This window comes from Peromyscus maniculatus, chromosome 15 (assembly GCF_049852395.1).
Source record: "Peromyscus maniculatus bairdii isolate BWxNUB_F1_BW_parent chromosome 15, HU_Pman_BW_mat_3.1, whole genome shotgun sequence".
Lineage (NCBI taxonomy): Eukaryota > Metazoa > Chordata > Mammalia > Rodentia > Cricetidae > Peromyscus > Peromyscus maniculatus.
Window position 1 is genome coordinate 32,217,988 of NC_134866.1, and position 17,693 is coordinate 32,235,680.

The 17,693-nt window shown below is 48.2% G+C and overlaps 1 protein-coding gene across 4 annotated transcripts in view; it reads left to right on the forward strand.

Moving 5' to 3' along the window:
- Egflam (EGF like, fibronectin type III and laminin G domains) overlaps nt 1-17,693 on the forward strand; it is a 178,508-nt gene that overhangs the window by 150,655 nt on the left and 10,160 nt on the right. For 2 of the 4 annotated variants that reach the window (XM_006977144.4, XM_006977145.4), the window contains 5 exons: nt 1,233-1,349; nt 3,758-3,938; nt 10,079-10,102; nt 12,026-12,104; nt 15,190-15,333. In XM_006977144.4, coding sequence (XP_006977206.2) covers nt 1,233-1,349; nt 3,758-3,938; nt 10,079-10,102; nt 12,026-12,104; nt 15,190-15,333 — 545 coding nt within the window. Of the gene's footprint in view, nt 1-1,232; nt 1,350-3,757; nt 3,939-9,668; nt 9,806-10,078; nt 10,103-12,025; nt 12,105-15,189; nt 15,334-17,693 lie in introns of those variants that run through there. The other 2 variants (XM_006977143.4, XM_015995986.3) reach the window with 2 other exon arrangements.

Sequence of the window (17,693 nt, forward strand, 5' to 3'; positions counted from 1 at the left end):
GGTTCTATCCATGCCATTCCCAAACAGAGCAGTAGGCACATATTGGAATATTGATAGTGTATTTAACGCTGAGCAAAGTCTAATTAAGGAGAATCCCAGCCCTCAGAATAGGCTAGACTGTCACCAACAACTCTGGAACATCATCTGTTTATAACACAGGGTTAGTTCTCACTCATGCCCATGGCCACCAGTGACTCAGTACAGCTTTCACTTAAGAGCCAGACTGAAGGAAGGAGAGGGCAGAAGGGGTATAGAGGTCCACTCCCAAGTCCTGAAATCTTCTGCTCAGAGAAGTTCATTGCTTTTCTGCTCCATGGTCTCACCTGAGCTCCACCATTGGGAGACAGTTTTCCTGAGGGTGGAGTATGAGCATTGCTCATCAGTGGACAGTGATGTTGTCCATGTTGTACCCAGAGTCCCTCAAAGACCACCAAGAGACTGAATCCTATGCAAAAGCAAAGCATTTTTTTTACTGCTACAGGTTAACTCAGGACTCTCTGTCTGTGTAGCGTAGCAGCAGAGCAGGAGAGACCCTGAGTAGCAATGGAGCAGGGTTTTTAAAGCAAGAAGGGCTTGGTCTACAGACTACATAGGAACAGACTCAGGATTGGTTTATGTGAGTGGCAATCATGGTAGTAACTTTTAATTGGCTAAGGTTAGTTGGGGGTTACAGTTATCCATTTTGGGGCAGGCCTAGACAAGTCTCAGGCTTTGTCCTTGAGCTGCCATGGAGGCTGGCTGGCCTAGCACATATTGATTGTCAGGGCTGGCTTGGTGGCCCAGACTTTCACATTGACCCGTGCACATAGCACTAAGTTGATGAGGGGTCCCAGACAGTAAACAAATGGCTGAACCTTGAGCAGTCAGAAATGGGAGCTTACATGCAGAAAGGGAGCTACTGCAAGGACTATGTCTTTTGTTCATGGCCCTCCCAGAAACTGCTTGCTCAAGTCTCAGGAAACTGAAACTGAGGCCTGAGAGAAGACTGAGCAGCCTGTAATGGCATCTGCTTGGTCCTCTCAGTCTATACATGCATTGGGATTCAGATATTATATCAGGATCCTATTTACACACAATGAAACTGAGCCTCAAGTCCATGTGTTCAGTTACCACACGAAACAATGTGAAGGTCCAGCCAATGTGCAGCCAGCTTGCTGTGACGCTCTGGAGACTGTTGTTACCACCTATCCTAAAGCTAGTCTGTGACTTGCTGTTTCTTTATGTCTTGGCAGGGAGGCTTCACCCAGATTAAGTGTAACACGGACATTTTTATTGGCGGAGTCCCAAACTACGATGATGTCAAGAAGAACTCGGGCATCCTCCATCCGTTTAGTGGGAGCATCCAGAAGGTACAGCTTTGCTTCCTCGTGCTTGATGTCACTCTTACTATACATAGTGTTAAGTGTTATCATCCACGTTATCTGCTCTACCTCAGGAAAATGGTTTGAGAAGATGTCGAAATGGTTACAATTTTACTTTTTAATGCTTACAATCTAGTTTTCCACACACCTGTCCCCGGGTTTCTGTTCAGTACAGAGTGATTCTGTGAAGTCAAGGTGATTTTTTTTCCAGCAGAAATTCCCCAACTTTTCTAGGGTTATCAGGAGAGGTACCTGACACCAGGATGCCACAGACACTTGTGTGACCAGGAAAGGGGCAATGAGAGGCAGGGAGCAAGCTCAGCTTAGGCTGCTCTCTGAGTCACTGTGGAGTTGGTTCCATGTAAGAGCCAACTGTCATTGCCACCCACCCACCCACCCACCCACCCACCCACCCACCCACCCACGAGCGGTTGCTCATCAATCATACAATGGAGCTCTCAGGTTCCAGAGACATGCTCCAGAAGGGTGATGATAAAAAAAAAAGTGCTTGGCAGGTGGACAATGCTGAGCCCACTCCCACATATCTTCCTAGTCCTTCCCTTGGGGTTGCCCAAGATCCCTCTGGTCATGAGAATGTGTTCTGTCGGCTACAGAGGTGCAGACTGACTCAGAGCCCAGACTCGCAGGGTTGCCAGCACTGGAGAAGAGTGAGCTTGGACCCTTGCTCAGCCTCATCATGTTTCCCTTCAGTGATGACGGGTGGCATGGGGATCAAGGGAGGACCCATGACAAAGTGTGAGAATACAAGATAAAAGAGTGGCCACACTAGAAGGAAGTCCTATCAGAATTTGGAGATTGTGCTCTGAGAAAGGCCCCCGGTGTGTGTGTTGGTTTAGGAAAAGTCCAGCCAACATCTGCTTGCTCTCCCAAGCCTTTTTGTTGCTGAACTACAATATCCTTGGCATCTCAGATCAGACCTTGGTTCCCCACAAGAGGTACTGGTCACATTCGCTCGGGTTTGAGGTATGAAAAAGCTCACCCACACCGCCTTCCCTCTTCAAGCTTTGTCTCTGACTCACAGGGCACACAGTCCCTCTCCCCTGCCTTCTAGAAAGGCTGTCCTTCCTTTTTGAGGCACTGGCTCTGCCATGGCCAGCAGGAGACAAGGGCCAGGCTTATGTTGGCTGGAGCACATACTGCTGGACTTCATATTTTTCACATGTGGCATGAAAGAAGGAGATTAGAGAAGGATCAGGCTCCTCCCCAGTGGTTTCTCAGATTCAGGACCTAGAGAGGTTTCCTCCGAACCTCGAAACACTCACCAAGGCTGAGGTACATCTTTGGAAATGGAGGTAGATTCCCAGTAAGAAGCACCTCTGCTAACCTAACACCCCAGACAATTGGGGGATCCCCCAGGGTACTTTTGTGTCTCTCATTTTGGCACAGCTAGCAGCAGCAGCTCGGTGGACATGGGCATTCTGCATGCTAGGTCAAGGGCTAAAGAGCTGGGAGGAGGTAAGGCACCCAGTAACATTTCCCAGTAATATATTACTTTGCCTAGAGCCGCATCTCAGGAAAGAAGAAGCAGCGCTCCTTGCCTCGGGAAGTACATGCACAGTGGAGTAAAAGGCAGAGTCTGAGCTTTGCTGCAGTTCTGTAGAGGGCATGGAGAGGGAGGAAACTCAGAAATGTTGAAGAAAGACAAGGGGGGTGAGTGGGAGAATCGGCAGGGCCAGGGTTCTGATTTCGGTGACATCCCACAGTATATGAAGGAAGTATACCAGGAAGCTGGCAGAGAGGAATATGGGTGAGGGGTCACTTCCAGAAGCAGAAATCATTCAAAAACAGCTGCATCACCAAAGCCCACCCCAGCAGGGATGACAGCTCACAAAAGCCAGAAACCTGGAGCAAGTAGCACAGTCTACAGGTGGCTCAACATGTTTGAGTGTCCTTTCCCAGAGGTTCAGTTGGTCTGATCCTCTCCTATGCAGTCTGTCTGGTCTCTGCCTCCTCCAGGTTATGGGCTGCCCATCTCCGTTTCTTCCAGGCTGCCAGGCCTGGGCAGCTGAGTCTGAGAGTCTTCTTGATAGCTTAGCTTGCCTGTCTCTCAGCAGGCTTTACTGTTCATGTACTCCCAGGAGAAAGAGCCCTGGTAAATCTGGTCAGTTTCAGGGACTTCCGGAAGCTATTTTGAGTTGTTTACTTCCTGTCTTATGGAATGCTTCGGTTCTCAGAGGTAACTAATCACAACAGGTGGCCCTTCTCTGCAGCTTCCCCCCAAGTACCTTTCCGTTGCCCTTCATTTGAAGGACCACCAGACCAGCTTGCAGACTTTCTTTCTTTGTTAACCTCCTTCGTTATATGTAGCTCAGGTTGGTAAACTGCAAGTTTGTTTTCCCCAAGTCTTGCATTTCTTTGTGTTTCTCTACCCTAAGATCATCCTGAATGACCGGACCATCCACGTGAAACACGACTTTACATCTGGTGTGAATGTGGAGAATGCGGCCCACCCCTGTGTGGGGGCCCCCTGTGCCCATGGGGGCAGCTGTCGGCCCAGGAAGGAGGGTTATGAGTGTGACTGCCCCTTGGGCTTCGAGGGCCTGAACTGCCAGAAAGGTACATTTGGGGTCTTGGCTTGGCTTCTTGGAGGGCATGGAGGCCACAAACTGAATTATGGGGACCATACATTTTTGTTTTTTCCCCACAGTACTGAGACTTGAACCCAGAGCCTCACATACACTCAGCAGACACTCTGTCACTGAAATATATACCCAGCCCTTTCTGTAGTTTTGGTTTTTTTTTTTTTTTTTTTTTTTGAAAGAACATCACACTAAGTGGCCCAGACTAGCCTTGAACTCATCTATAGTCCAGATAGGACTTGAATCTACAAACCTACTTCCTCAACCTCCCAAGATGCTGAGATGGTGAGAGCAATACTCTTAAGGTGAGAATTGGTATTACAGGTACAGCTATATTGGTCATTTTGATCACCAGCTTCAGTAATATATCAGGTAGCCATTATATCATATAAAACAATGTATTGGTTCTCCAAAGTAAAGTGTACACAATCTTCTGTCCAGTGCTCTATTCCATGTGACTGAACCAGTCTGTGTCTCAGATGTTCTCATTCACCAAGAACTGCAGTACAGACTAAACGAGGCAACGTCTAGAAACATGTAGAGGCTGCCTGCTGATGGCCACACTGATACTAGCCACTAATATTACCGATGAGAGAAATAAGCTCCTCTGGCAGGTGCTGTGAAAGTCCCTGTCTGAAAGGTCAAGTGGGCCCCAAACCACAGACTCTACTTGACTCTTCCTATACCTACTTCAGGGAAGCAGAAGCCATGGTCTTGACATCTAGCAATGGCCTGTCTGTGCCTGTCCATATACGCCCATAGTCTAGACTACATCGACCATCTTATTTCTAATGTCAGAATGACCCGCCCGCCTTAGAGCTAGTTTTTGACTAAAGCAAACGGCCTGAAAGCAATTTGTCAGTGAACTTGTGAAAGAACCTCTGCTGGTTTTCTTGTGTTTCCACTGGACCCACTCTAAATTTTACAGGTAGATTGTTTGCACATGGGAGGGTAAGGGAATTATTTACAGCAGCTATGGTAAATACGAAAGGTGTCAGTTTGTCAAACAGCTTAGTAGCATCCCTTACATTTAAAATGACTTCTGACAGAGCATGACATCATACTTGTTTTTTTAAAGCAAAGAAGAGTAACTGTTTATGAATCTCAGATGATTCTAATTCTAACACGCACATTGGTAAGGCGCTAATGGGTGATATGTGAAGGAGGGGCTACTTCCGGGGTGGCCTGTTCCTTTAGGAAATTGGGTTTGGAGTCAGGGGAAACGGTTCAGCTGATAGAGTACTTGCTGTGTAAACACCGACACATGAGCTCGGCTCCCCAGCACACATGTAAAAAGCCTGGTGTGAGAGGACACGCCTTAAAATCCCAGGACTTGAGACACGGGGACAGGAAAATACTGGGGCTTGTCAGCCAGCTGGTCTAGTGGAACTGGTAAGCTCCAGCCTCAGGGAGAGACCCTGTCTCACAAATAATAAATACATTAAATAAATAAATAATAAAGATAATAAATGGTGGAGAGTGACTGAGAAAGACACCGGATGTCAACCTCTGTCTTCCACACACAAGCACAGACATGTGTGCATATATCAGCATGAACTCTTAGATGTGTATGTACATGTATGTGCACACACACAGAGATTAACGAAATTTGAACTTGGGGCTCATCCTTCAGTGTTGGCCCTAAGTCTGGAGGGTCACAATAGACTCATCGAGCTTGCTTCTGACACTAATTGTCTCAATATAGGGTCCGGGTTATGTGAACGCTTAGCTTTGGGGGTTAAAGAGAGAAGGAAAGAGCAGGTTATGCCCTTGTTAGCCCTGCGTCCTGATACAGAACTTCGTCTGGATCAGATATACCGTGTTCACACAGTGGCTCTGGGACTCTAGGCTCATGGCCAGTGAGAAACAGATCTCACCAGAATGAGCCTGGGCTCCTGCAAGAGCTGAAGGAGTAGGCCAGGGCTCTTTACCGGCAAAGCAGGCTAGAGGCTGGTGAACCCTCAGCTGCCCTGCATGTGGCCCTAGCATCCCCTCCAGCTCTGAAGTGAAAATACTGCTTAGGAAATGGCGGCTTTGCAAATGCCAGGAAGGATTGCATATGGGAGGTATTGCCTACATCCCATATCTCCTCTCCCGTGACAATGACCTGGGAGGATTCAAGGGGCTCTGTGACAGTTTCTTCAGGTTGCAGGAGGCACAGAACTGTGAGTGGTGACCTCCAGTGCTGCTGTGATATTGGGCATCTTCTCCATCGGAAGGTTTGGAAAGGAAGGGAAGGGAGATAGGCCATGGCCATATTCATTAGCGGGGGAAGACACTGTAAGCTGGGGTAGAGCCAAAGCTTCAAAGAGCAAGGATGCTTGGAAACCATCTGCGGTTGTCAGGGAGAATCCTGCGTCATTTAGCAAGGTGCCTCTTCTACAAACAACAGCTGGAGATTTTCCTACTTCGTAACTAAACTAAACTCCCAAAGGAGAACCTGTTCTAAACACTCTCCACAGAAGTTTGACTAGTCTGGAGTTTTTGTTATTGTTGCTTATGATTTTCTTTTTTTTTTTAGATCTGGTCTTGCTGTGCAGCTCTGGCTGGCCCGGTACTCACTACGTAGCCCATGATGACCTTTCATTGCAGACACTCCTGCCTCAGCCTCCCCAGTGCTGTGATTACATGCGTGTCCTCGGATTTTTCTTATTCTTGATGTTATTTTAAGCAAGGAGTGGACTATTGCCTTAATACCCAGAACCAGAGCTCACGTAAGCCACTCAAATAGCACTTCCTCCAGGAGGAAGATGGTTTTCTAGAGCGTTTCTCTGCTTTTGCTGTACTCCTCAGGGCTGTAGTCAGAACATCTGACATGTCTCATCATATGAAGATGGGGTAAGAAAAAGGCCTACAGATATACGCACGCACGCTTTGTCCTCCCTGTGAGGTGTGAGGGAACAGCAGTAATAGTGCCCACATAGCCTCTAAGCGGATCCACAGGCCGAGGTTCCTCTGTAGCATCTGGAGCTGCACAGAATCAAGTCTCCCAGTGTCAACCTCAGACCCCACAAAGCTAGCGGAGTGAGAGGTCCTTCTCTACCTCAGCCGCCACTTCCGGTGTCAACAAAACCAGAAGGCTAGACTTCTTTGGTCTCTTCACCACTGATTTGAAGACTCTGTTTCAGAAATCTTTCCCACCGAACAACTGTAGCACCTCATGCAATGCTACTATAATGAGATCCCTTTTCATCTCAAGAGGGATGTCAGCAAGACTAAACCCCAGAGCTGTCTCCATCACTGGACCTTTCTTTCCTTTTTTCTGAATTCCATCACACTTACCCACCTCGGTTCTCAGTCCCGCCAGGTCCCTGCGTCTAAGTAAGTTGTCAATAATTTAGAGCTCAGCCTTTCAAACCGTGTGGAAAGGGTTTTAAGGTCGATTAATGACTGATTTTTTTTTTCATACAATTCTCCCTTCACCATCTCCCCAACACTTCCAAACAGGTGCTTTCTCATGAACAAGACAGGAGCTGGGATCTGTGGTCAGATAAACTCGGATGAATCTGAGTTAAACAGTTAACAGCTATTAGCTCAACACACAGTTCTCGACTCAAAGGGAATGAGAAATAGTTTATTTTGGAGCCAAATATGTGTGGCATTACTCGTGAATTCAGATTGCCAGGAACACACATTCAGACTGCCTCCAATACCCTGTTCCAATGTACTAATGGTTTCCTGAGGTATTAATAGTTATAGGGGGGGGGGGAATGGTGATAAGTCAAGGCCTAATTAAAATTCACTGGTGGGAATATCAGATAGGTGGCTTACAGGAAAGCAGGGAAGTCCATGTTATCGGTCTCAGATGTTGTCTGATGGCAATCTTAGCGTCTAGCTTTGTAAACGCATCCCAGGGTTTCATGTGATAGTCACGGAGACTTTACAATGGGTGGCAATTAAGGAGGCTAAAGATAGCATCAGACGATTTGGCTCTGGGTTTGCAACATTTCAGTTGTCCACAGTCAGAAGTTCTGATCTGTCAATCAGCCTTGCAGAAATTTTTACATAGGTGTTGCTGGGGGGCTGGGGGGGGGCGGTTGTGTGTGTGCAGTGTTTGCTTGCTTTTTAAGGGAACTTTAGTTCACACAGCTCTCTCTTCCGTGGGAGTTCTCAGAGCCTTTTCTGTATTTGAAGTGCCTTTGGGGGGTGGGGGTGAACACAGGACACGGTTGTTTTTCTTGAGGTTCTCTTAACCCACAGGGAACAGGTCACTCCCCAAAAATAACTTGTTAGCTTGTGATCCCTGTCCCGAGTATGGCTCCGACGCAGGTGGTGCAGAATCCAGCAGGCCACTAGATGGGGCCATTTCTCCATAGCAAGTGGGCTGTTCATCATCCCACAAAGCCAACAACCTCGGAGGCAGGGCCTGGGCCTAAGGCATAACATTCCTGAGCAAGGCTAGGTCTTCAAAGATGCTGATTTAACACAAGATCAGCGCTTAGATGTTTTATGCTTAACTTAGCAGATTCACATATTGCTAGAGCTTATTTGGGTGATTAAAAGTTTTTTTTCTTTTTTCTTTTTGGTTTCATTGTGTAAGAAAACTGCTTCAGTAGATATAAACCTCACTTTTTAAAGGCTATTCATAAGAACTTGCTACTAAAACACGCAAGTCATGCATACTGCTGGGAATTTATTTTCTTAGGCTGGTACATCATTAAACACTGGAAAAACAAGAGTGTTTGAGCTACACTGATCTTCAGTTAGTTTCAGGCCAATTTAGAGAGACAATGGTTTTATTTGTTTCTATATATTGTAGCTACTAAATTAGGTTGTATAAGCCTTATCCAAAGTGCTCAGAACCAAAAACATTTCCAATTACAGACTTTTTTAGAATTTGGAATATTTACATATTCATGAAGTGATTGATATCTTGACGATGGGACCCAAATCTAAATATGAGATATTTGTGGTTCCAATAAATACTCTTTGTGTAGAACCGAGAAGCAATTTTCTGAAGCATTGTTAGCGTGCCCACCTTTTGAGTGTTGACCCATGCCATAGTCTCGAGTGTGGAGCTTTCCAGGTGTGGGCATTTAAAAAGCCCACATTCAGTTTATGGGGATTGGATGTGCTCAGCCTGTACACCAAAGAATTATGTACCAAGTAAACTGCCCTAGAAGGGTGTGTTCTGCCCTGACTGTCAATCAATTGACCAGTCTGATTGTTCCCTGGCCCTGAGGTGTACCCAGAAGCAGGGCTCCTTACTAACCTCTTGGATGTTGAGACGGGTGAGACTATGACACCCCTCATGGTCCTCTCTGTTTGACTTCACATGAGTGTGATGTAAGAGAGTTGTGTCTTTCAACTCATTTTCAAAAACTATAACTCTTTCAAGATAAAGATTCTCTTGAGGAGGGGGGCATGGAACTTGCACGTGGAATGCTGTTCTTCATTGGCAGTTTTGGCACCACTTGATGGCACACAGATGTGAGGGGATGCCAAGACATTTTCATCATGTGTCAGGCCATTGCCACAAAAGGAAGAACCCAGAAAAGGCCAGGTCTAAAGGTTAGGTTAAAATATAAACTTGTTTATAATAAAACCTAGCCCTTGAAAGTTGAGAAACGGGCTTGATGGTCGCTCCGAGAGCTGGTGTTTTTGAATGGAACGGCTTTTTTACCTGCATGCCTGCATGCCCTGACTAAATTGAGGGCACCGCCATGGTATTTCATGGTGTGGTTTCTGGAAAATGCCTCGCTGTTAGTTAATCACAAGAAAGCTTAGTCTCCAGAATCCCGCAAAGGGCACCAGACGGATGTGTGGCTGGCTGGCTTATTGTTCCTTGATTACGTGCAGGCTGAAGCTAGAGAACAGTAACAAGCAGAGAACCATTTTTTCCAGGTATAGTAGAAAGATGGGTTGATGGTGGAGTCGTGGGAGCTTATGATAAACGTATCGTATCCTTCGTTCTGCAATAAGTTCTGGGGGGTGGGATGGGGGGATAGCACCAGCCATGCCCTGGAGAAACTTCCAGGGGCTCTTGCAGTAGCCCATTCCGGTCTGGATCCACAAAAGGGCTTTGTGACACAGGCAGGTCTTGTTCCCAGTGATCCGTGCAGAGTACAATGTCCGAGTGCTGACTCTCCCTTTCTCTTTCATGCTGGCACCTGGCAGAGTGTGGGAACTACTGTCTCAATAGTAAGTACAGTAAGTCCTGGGAGAGACTGAACCAACCACATGGGCTCCTGCCAGAGCCTGCCAGCTCTGGCCAGGCCATGAGCACAGCGCAGCCAACGGCGGGCAGAAGGGCAGTGGGGGTGAGTGGAAGTGGGCGTCAGACACACCCACTAAGGTACCAAGGAGCTGCCTTCCAGAGTGGGCCCTCCAGCTGGCTTTCTCCTAGCTGTGTCTCAGAGAGTGCTGAGCTGGGGGGGTGGGGTGGGGGGGTTCCTAGCTGGCAGGCAGCTGGACTTAGCCCCCACAGACAGACGCCCCCTGAGGCTCTGTTTGCAGAGCTGACTTGTGACAAACACATCATGACCATTTGAAGGAGTCCAAAGAACAGGATGTCTGTCGGTCACAGGCCCACAGACAGGGCCAACAGCAGCAGCAGTGGAGCCTAGCTGTACCTCTCCCCATGGAGTGAGCAGGGCCCACTGGGGCCTTCTTGGTTATGTTTAGGCCAGGGTCAGACTCCTATGCCAGACAGCTTGGGCACTGGTCCTGTGCCAGTCCGCTTGGGCACTCTCCTCCTACTTCCTTATCAGCACGCAGTTCCTGAAATAAAGGTCTGGTCCCTCTGCCAAGAGCTCCCTCCCCTTCCTTTTCCTCCTCCTTCTCTTCTTCCTCTTCCTCCACCTTACACCCTCCCTCCTTCACCCCTCACTGCTGCTCCAAGCCCTGGGAGCTCATCCTCTCTTTTCCACCTCCCCCCTTTTGTTTTTCTGGTTCACAGGTCTCCCCTTTTCCTAGCCCAGTGCCTGTCTATCAACTAACCTTTCTCTCTTAGTCGCTGTTTTATGTTTAAAAGTCAAATTTAAACTCTCACCATTGTCCAAGGCATCAAATGACACGTTTTCTTTCCTGGGTGTGGCGTTCTTACGCCATGTCTTTTTTGTATCAACCACACATCTCCTTGAAGCTATAATTGTTTCATCAACCAATTATTATCTCATTTTACACACTTTTTTTTTTTGGTTTTGGGTTTGGTTTGGTTTTTTGGATGTGAGATTCATTCTACCCTTGGTCTCTTTAAGCTGTTACCTCTGTATCTTTCCAAAGTGGAAGGAGGTCGTGTGGTTATTTCTCTAGCAGAAATCCCCTCTGTGACATCCCAGTTTGTGACACCACACACGCCTGTTCTTTTGATGTGTGTGCAAGGGTGATTCCTCGGGGACACCAAGTGATGAGAAGTTGGGAGGAAGGAAATTCATTTCTGAAATACTGGAAAGTAGGGGTGGGCAGGAGCCAGAAGGAGGCAAACCACTCTGGTTCAGGGTCTGCTGCGGTCTTAGCTGGGGAGCTTCTTTCTGTGGCTCATTTTTCTCATGCTGAAATGGAGATGGCCAGGCCTGCCTCACTTTTCATGCTTCTTCATGAATTCGGGGCAAAGGCTTTGTAAGCGCGCGCATGTCTGAGTGAAGAGTCGGAGCTCACACGCTGCGCTCCACATCAGAGATGTAGGGGTGCAGTAGATGATCCCTAAATAAAGAACTCCTCCGGGTCTGCTTGGGGATGACTTTCTCTGCCTCCCTTGGCAACACTCTGGGGTTATCCCCAGCTGCTCTCCACATGGCACAGACTCTCCTCCAGCTTCCAAGAAGCCCTGGGGACAGTTCAAGTTTCAGCACATTGCAAAGCCATCTCAGCAGTGCCAAGGCCAGTGACAGTGACCGCCAGCTCCCAGAGAAGGGAGCGAGGGGAGAAACCACTGCCAGGCGGCCACCAGGCCAGGCTGCCACGAGCCAGGCCAGTAGATGCACCGCCAAGAGGAAGGGGCTGACAAGTTGTCAAATGTCACATTCCATGCATAGCTTTCCTGCCTTGTTGCTGACATGTGTATGAGTGCAAAGGTCAAGAGGGCCACACGCCTCCTAACCTTCATTTTCTGTTCTGTCTCAGCTATTACAGAAGCCATCGAGATCCCACAGTTTATCGGCCGCAGTTACCTGACGTATGACAATCCAAATATCCTCAAGAGGTAATGGGCCAACACAGCAGCTTGTTTATTCCCTGGATGTCAGTTTCTCATCATCACTTATCCTTATCTTCAATGCCAGATAGTAATTCCCCCCGCCCATGGGCTGGGGAGGAGGGGGAGCACAAGAAATAAACATAGAAACAAGAACAAAACAAAACAAATAAACTAAACTTGAAGGCGTTAGTCTTCCAAACAACCCAATTCATTATAAACACTCCAAACCTTTTCTGGTCAAAGGGCCTGGAAGAATGTGACTTGCCCCTGGGGTTTGCAATGTTCCAGTTTGAGAGGCAGAAGGAATTGGATGCTCCTACAGCCAGAGTGTGATGACATAGCACACACACACACACACACACACACACACACACACCCATGACCTTAGCAGGGCTGTCAGCTCCGGCTCTTCTGTGCCATAGCCTGCAGATCTGCCTGGAGCCAGTTGGAGAAGGACCCAGCTGCTCCCAAGCTGACAAATGGCTCCGAGCCATTGCACACCAGACCAGCACCCATGTCTTCATGAGCAGAGGTCGACTGTCCTCCTGTGGCTCTGCCTACACTATGGGCAGTGCTCAGTTCTCCTCATGTGGGCGGAAGAGCATGACACAAGGACAGAAGGCATGACACGAATGCCCAAGCGACAGCTTTTGTTCCCTGGAGGCAGGGATGGGCCGGAATTTCAAGCAGCCTGTATATGTGGCAAGGAGTGAAGCTGGCTCTTAGAGAACCCTCTATTCAGCCAAGCTTGTTGGCAACTTCACTTCGTCCCTTGGTGCTCTGTCATTGATCGTGTTCATCCACCATCAATCACTAGCAAAATGGTTCTAGAATTTTCCCTTCCCTTTAGATTGGGCACCTAGTAACAGATGACAAATCTTTGATCTAAAGCCACCCTGCTTTAGGTCGGTCAGGATTTAGGGTTTTGAGAAGCAAAGTTGATTGGAAGATCATTTCCTGGGTCATTTGGGGTGACTGTAGGCCTATCAGAGTATTATAGTGGTTCGAATATGGATGGCCACCATAGTCTCATATGTTCAAATGTTTGGTTCTCAGTGACAGACTATTCAGGAAGGATTGAGAGGCATGGTTTTGGGGAGGAGGTAGACCCTGCTTCACTTCCCTAATCCCAGCTTCTGTCTGCTGCCTTGGTATGAGGATTGAAGTGAGATGCGTCCCCAGCCAACGTCCACCTTCTCCCCTCCTCCCTTCCCTCCCGACGATAGGTCATTCAGTCCCCCCAAAGCAGAGTTAGGTAAGGAGTCCCAGTCGTCAGTCTCTAGTGCTTAGCCAGAGGTAGCACGACACAATATCACCACAGCCAGAGGCCACCAACCGTTAAGGGGAGCTAGTGCTGTGGGGGCAGCAGGAGATGGAGAAGCCTTAAATCAGAGCCTCTGCTGGAGTACACGTGCTGATGTGTCCAGGTAGGTACATGTACACCTGTGTGAAGGGATACAAATGGAAGTGTTCATGATCTACTTCATGATGCCTTCAGAGGTTCAAGTAACCTAAACAGCTTCAAATGTCCTAAACAGGGAGAGGATTTACTATAATAAGTGCAGTCTTCAGCTGGGCTGATTAATCCAGAGGATCTGCTGTGTCATCAGAGACGCACGATCTCCGTTATATGTCTGCCATGTCACTCCCAGTGTATTCCCTAGCTGCTCATAGGACACTCATAGGATGATGATCAAACTGGGCAATGTCCTATGGAAGTGTAAAGGACTCTCATTAAGGAGAAGGAAGCTTCCCCCAGAGTTCTCCTGGTAAACTGGATAATAAGTTATATGTCTGCTCTTAATTCAAGCACCGGGATTGGCTTGACTGATTCATGCCAGTCCATCTTGCCAAGGGAGGGAAGGAACATGGAATCAGAGAGAGAGAGACTAGAAGGTTCCCGGGAAACTGTTTAGGGTTGAACTGCCTGAAGCTGGCCTGGTGGGCCTCCCGTATAAGGAAGACAAGCTTGGTGCCTTCCTATCTAGACCAGCCCGTGGCAAGCCTAGACAGATGTCCCACCAGCATTCACTACTGAATGCACTCTACAGCTTGGGAACTAGGTATGAGGGAGACGGGATGGTACCACGGATGGGAGAATGGAAAGAAAAACACGCCCCCCGCTCCCCCCCACACTCTTCTTACTAGAATGGGCAAGGGAAAAATTGAACTATTCTGTATCTCTTGTTCTAGTGTGTTGATATATATATATATATATATATCCCATCTGCAGTGTGAAAGCCATGGAAGTGACACTCGCCAGCTTGGGAAGATCTAAACATCTGAACTCCAAGAGCCTTGGCTTTAGGTTCTAGCAGTGTCTTGCTGATGGCAATATTAACTTATATTTCCTTCTGCCTCACCTTTTGCTGGAGACCCTCAGGCCACATGAATTAACTGCCAGAAGACTTTCTACACTAGCCTTAGGAACAGATAAGCACACAGAAGCCCGGGAGCCTCCTTCCCAGCCATGCATTTAGCCCAGAAGCCATCCTGCTTGACCACTGCTCTGCTCATAACTTCCTGTGCTTTCCTCTAAGATTCTGTCATGGCACCCTTTGAAGACCAACAGCCATTCCATCAAGTCCCCTCCCTCCTTTGAGACCCGAGGCTTTGTCCACCTCCCACTCCAGAACGGCCCCAAGGACAGTCAGTGCTGCCCATGCTGGCTTTCCACTGCCATGATTAGAGCCCCACATGATTAGAACTGCTGATTTGAGCCTTGTGGCGAGTGTGAAGCCCACTTTCTGCTGAGAAATGAGGGGCAGCTTCCCAAGAGCTATTGAGTAGCAGGGCAGGAAAGGAAAAAGTCTGGTGCATAAGGCCACCTGCCTGGGACTGTGACACTGGCCAATGTCTTACTCTGTAAGTGTCCCCTCGTAGGGTCAGACACTGCTGTTCACTGAGCATGCAGAACTTTTTATGAATGGTGCGACTGGCAGGGATAATGCTCCTTCTGTTCGCCTGGTGCATGGAGACAGACTCAGAGAGGGAAGCGTATCTCCACATCTGGTTGCTTAGGGGAGGCGGGGTTGACTCAAAACAGATGTTGGTGGTTGATTTCATGGACTCCCCTGTGCATTTCCTCCAGGGTGTCTGGATCAAGATCAAATGCCTTCATGAGGTTTAAGACAACCGCCAAAGATGGCCTGTTGCTGTGGAGGGGGGACAGCCCCTTGAGACCCAACAGTGACTTCATTTCCCTGGGCCTTCGGGATGGAGCGCTGGTGTTCAGGTAACTCTCCCCCTCCACCCAAGCTCTGCCTTCAGCGGCACCTTGAAGTTTCTTCTCTGACAGTGCAGATTGTGCTGAAGAGTGAGAGGCAGGAGTGACCCCCAGCACACTCCCCTGGAGGTGGCAGTCGTGGAAGGCACCAGCCTCATTTGAGTCTCCTTTTTTTCCCCCATCAGCGACATCTATGCCTGTCTGGCAAATTCACACCACTCCCCAATTTTGCCAATTTATTCCAAGTTTAATCGGACTACTGTCATACTTGTTCGTGTGTGTGTGTGTGTGTGTGTGTGTGTGTGTGTGTGTGTGTGTGTAGTCTCTTACTGGGTTCAGGCTGCCATGGCACACTGGAGTAGCTTCAAAGGGAACTGCTTGGCGAAGTCTCCATATTGACTGCCTGGCTCTCTGCAGAGCAATTCCATGCAGGCTGTTGTAGTGTGTCCCCGCTGTATGCTCCCCACTTGTGGACTAGAGGGCGTGGAAGTGACACTGGCCAGCTTGGGAAGATCTGGAAATCGGCTCCTCGGGGAACCTTGGCTTTATGTTCCATCTGCCTGACTGAGCTCCAGAGCCTTAGGGCACGTGCTGCTGTGAGGACAATGAAATGTAGATTCCTGTCTCCTCGGAGCAACCCAACACCTGGATCTTCATAAATACTTGAGCCAGAACAAATAAGGCTATCCCAGAAGCTCTGGCTTCCTCTTTTAAGGATTCACTTCTTAAATTATTTGTATTGTGTGTGTGTGTGTGTGTGTGTGTGTGTGTGTGTGTGTGTGTGTCTGTGTGCTTGTCTGTGTGAATGGATGTTATTTATTTTATTTTTGAAACAGGATCTCACTACGTGGTCTGGGCTGACCTGGAACTTTTCTATATCAATCAGGCTGGCCTTAAATTCACTGAGCGCTGCCTGTCTCTGCCTCCTTAGTGCTGGGATAAAAGTGTAGTGATATTGTGTTCCCCAATATATCGTGTACCCTAATAAATTTATCTGGGGTCAGAGAACAGAACAGCCACTAGACAGACATAGAGGCCAGAAAATGGTGGCACACACACCTTTAATCCTAGCCTTCTGGAGGCAGAGATCCATTTGGATCTCGGTGAGTTCAAAGCCACACTGCAAACAGCCAGACATGGTGACTCACTCCTTTAATCCCAGGAATTGATGGCAGGAAACAGAAAGGTATATAAGGCGTGAGGACCAGGAACTAGAGCTAGTTAAGCTTTTAGGCTTTTGAGCAGTAGTTCAGCTGAGATTCATTCTGGATGAGGACACAGAGGCTTCCAGTCTGAGGAAACAGGGTCAGCTGAGGGACTGGCGAGGTGAAGTTAGCTGTGGCTTGTTGTGCTTCTCTGATCTTCCAGCATTCACCCCAATACCTGGCTCCAGGTTTGTTTTTATTAATAAGAACGTTTAAGATTCATGCTACTTAAAAGCATTTACCATGCCTGGCTGGCAGTTCTCACTTCTTTTAAGTTAGTTTATATGGCTCTCCAAGTTGTCAACTGGATGACGACGCAGGAGCTAAAGAATCACTTGGACACTTTCTCCCCATTCTTCTCTTTTCTAGAATGAGTGAGAGCTCAGGTTCTAAAGGGCAGGGGGCTGTCTTGTTAAATATGAAAAACCAGGGCATCAAGATTGTGGAAGGTGCTTGCCACCAAGCAACAAACCCCTTGGGGAACTTGTTAAAAACATCAATCTCCAGGCCCCAGCCTGACCTGGCTGCAATGTAACCAGGAGGTTCAGTTGCCTGCTGGGAGCCTCCGCTCTGGCTCTGGGTATTTTCACCATGATGGGGGCTGTTTGTTAAGCTTTTACTCCCTTAAGTCTTAGTACTCCCCCTCTCTAGTGAGAACCCCCACCAGAGGTGTATGGTAAATAAGAAGAAATTAACAGGAAATATAACAGAGAGAGAGAACTGACCTACAGACACGATGAAGACTGGATGCCAGGGCTTTGGTCCATCATGTGTGCTGTCCTGTGTGCTGGGGCTAGTGGAGGTCCTACCGCCTAGATGAGGTTAACATGAAGCTGTTTAAGTTGAAGAAAAGACAGTTTGAAAGGAAATGTGACTCTAATGCCACACCTGCTCTGTGATTCAGGCCCGTGATGGGGGACATTATAGTAGTACGTAGCTGAAGAGCAGACTTTGAAAAGCGAGGGGCCCCCGCTCCTCTCCCACTGTGCCTTCTCCCCGACCTGTGACCCCATCACTGTTCCCCACTCCTCATTGGCCCAAAGGCCAGATGAGGAGGAGCTCTTCCCACCCTGTGGGCTCGCTCCTTCAAAGCCATTTCTTTGTGGTTTTCCTGTGGTTAACCTCACCCGGGCCTCGAGGACTTGATTGTACCCAGAAAGGGGA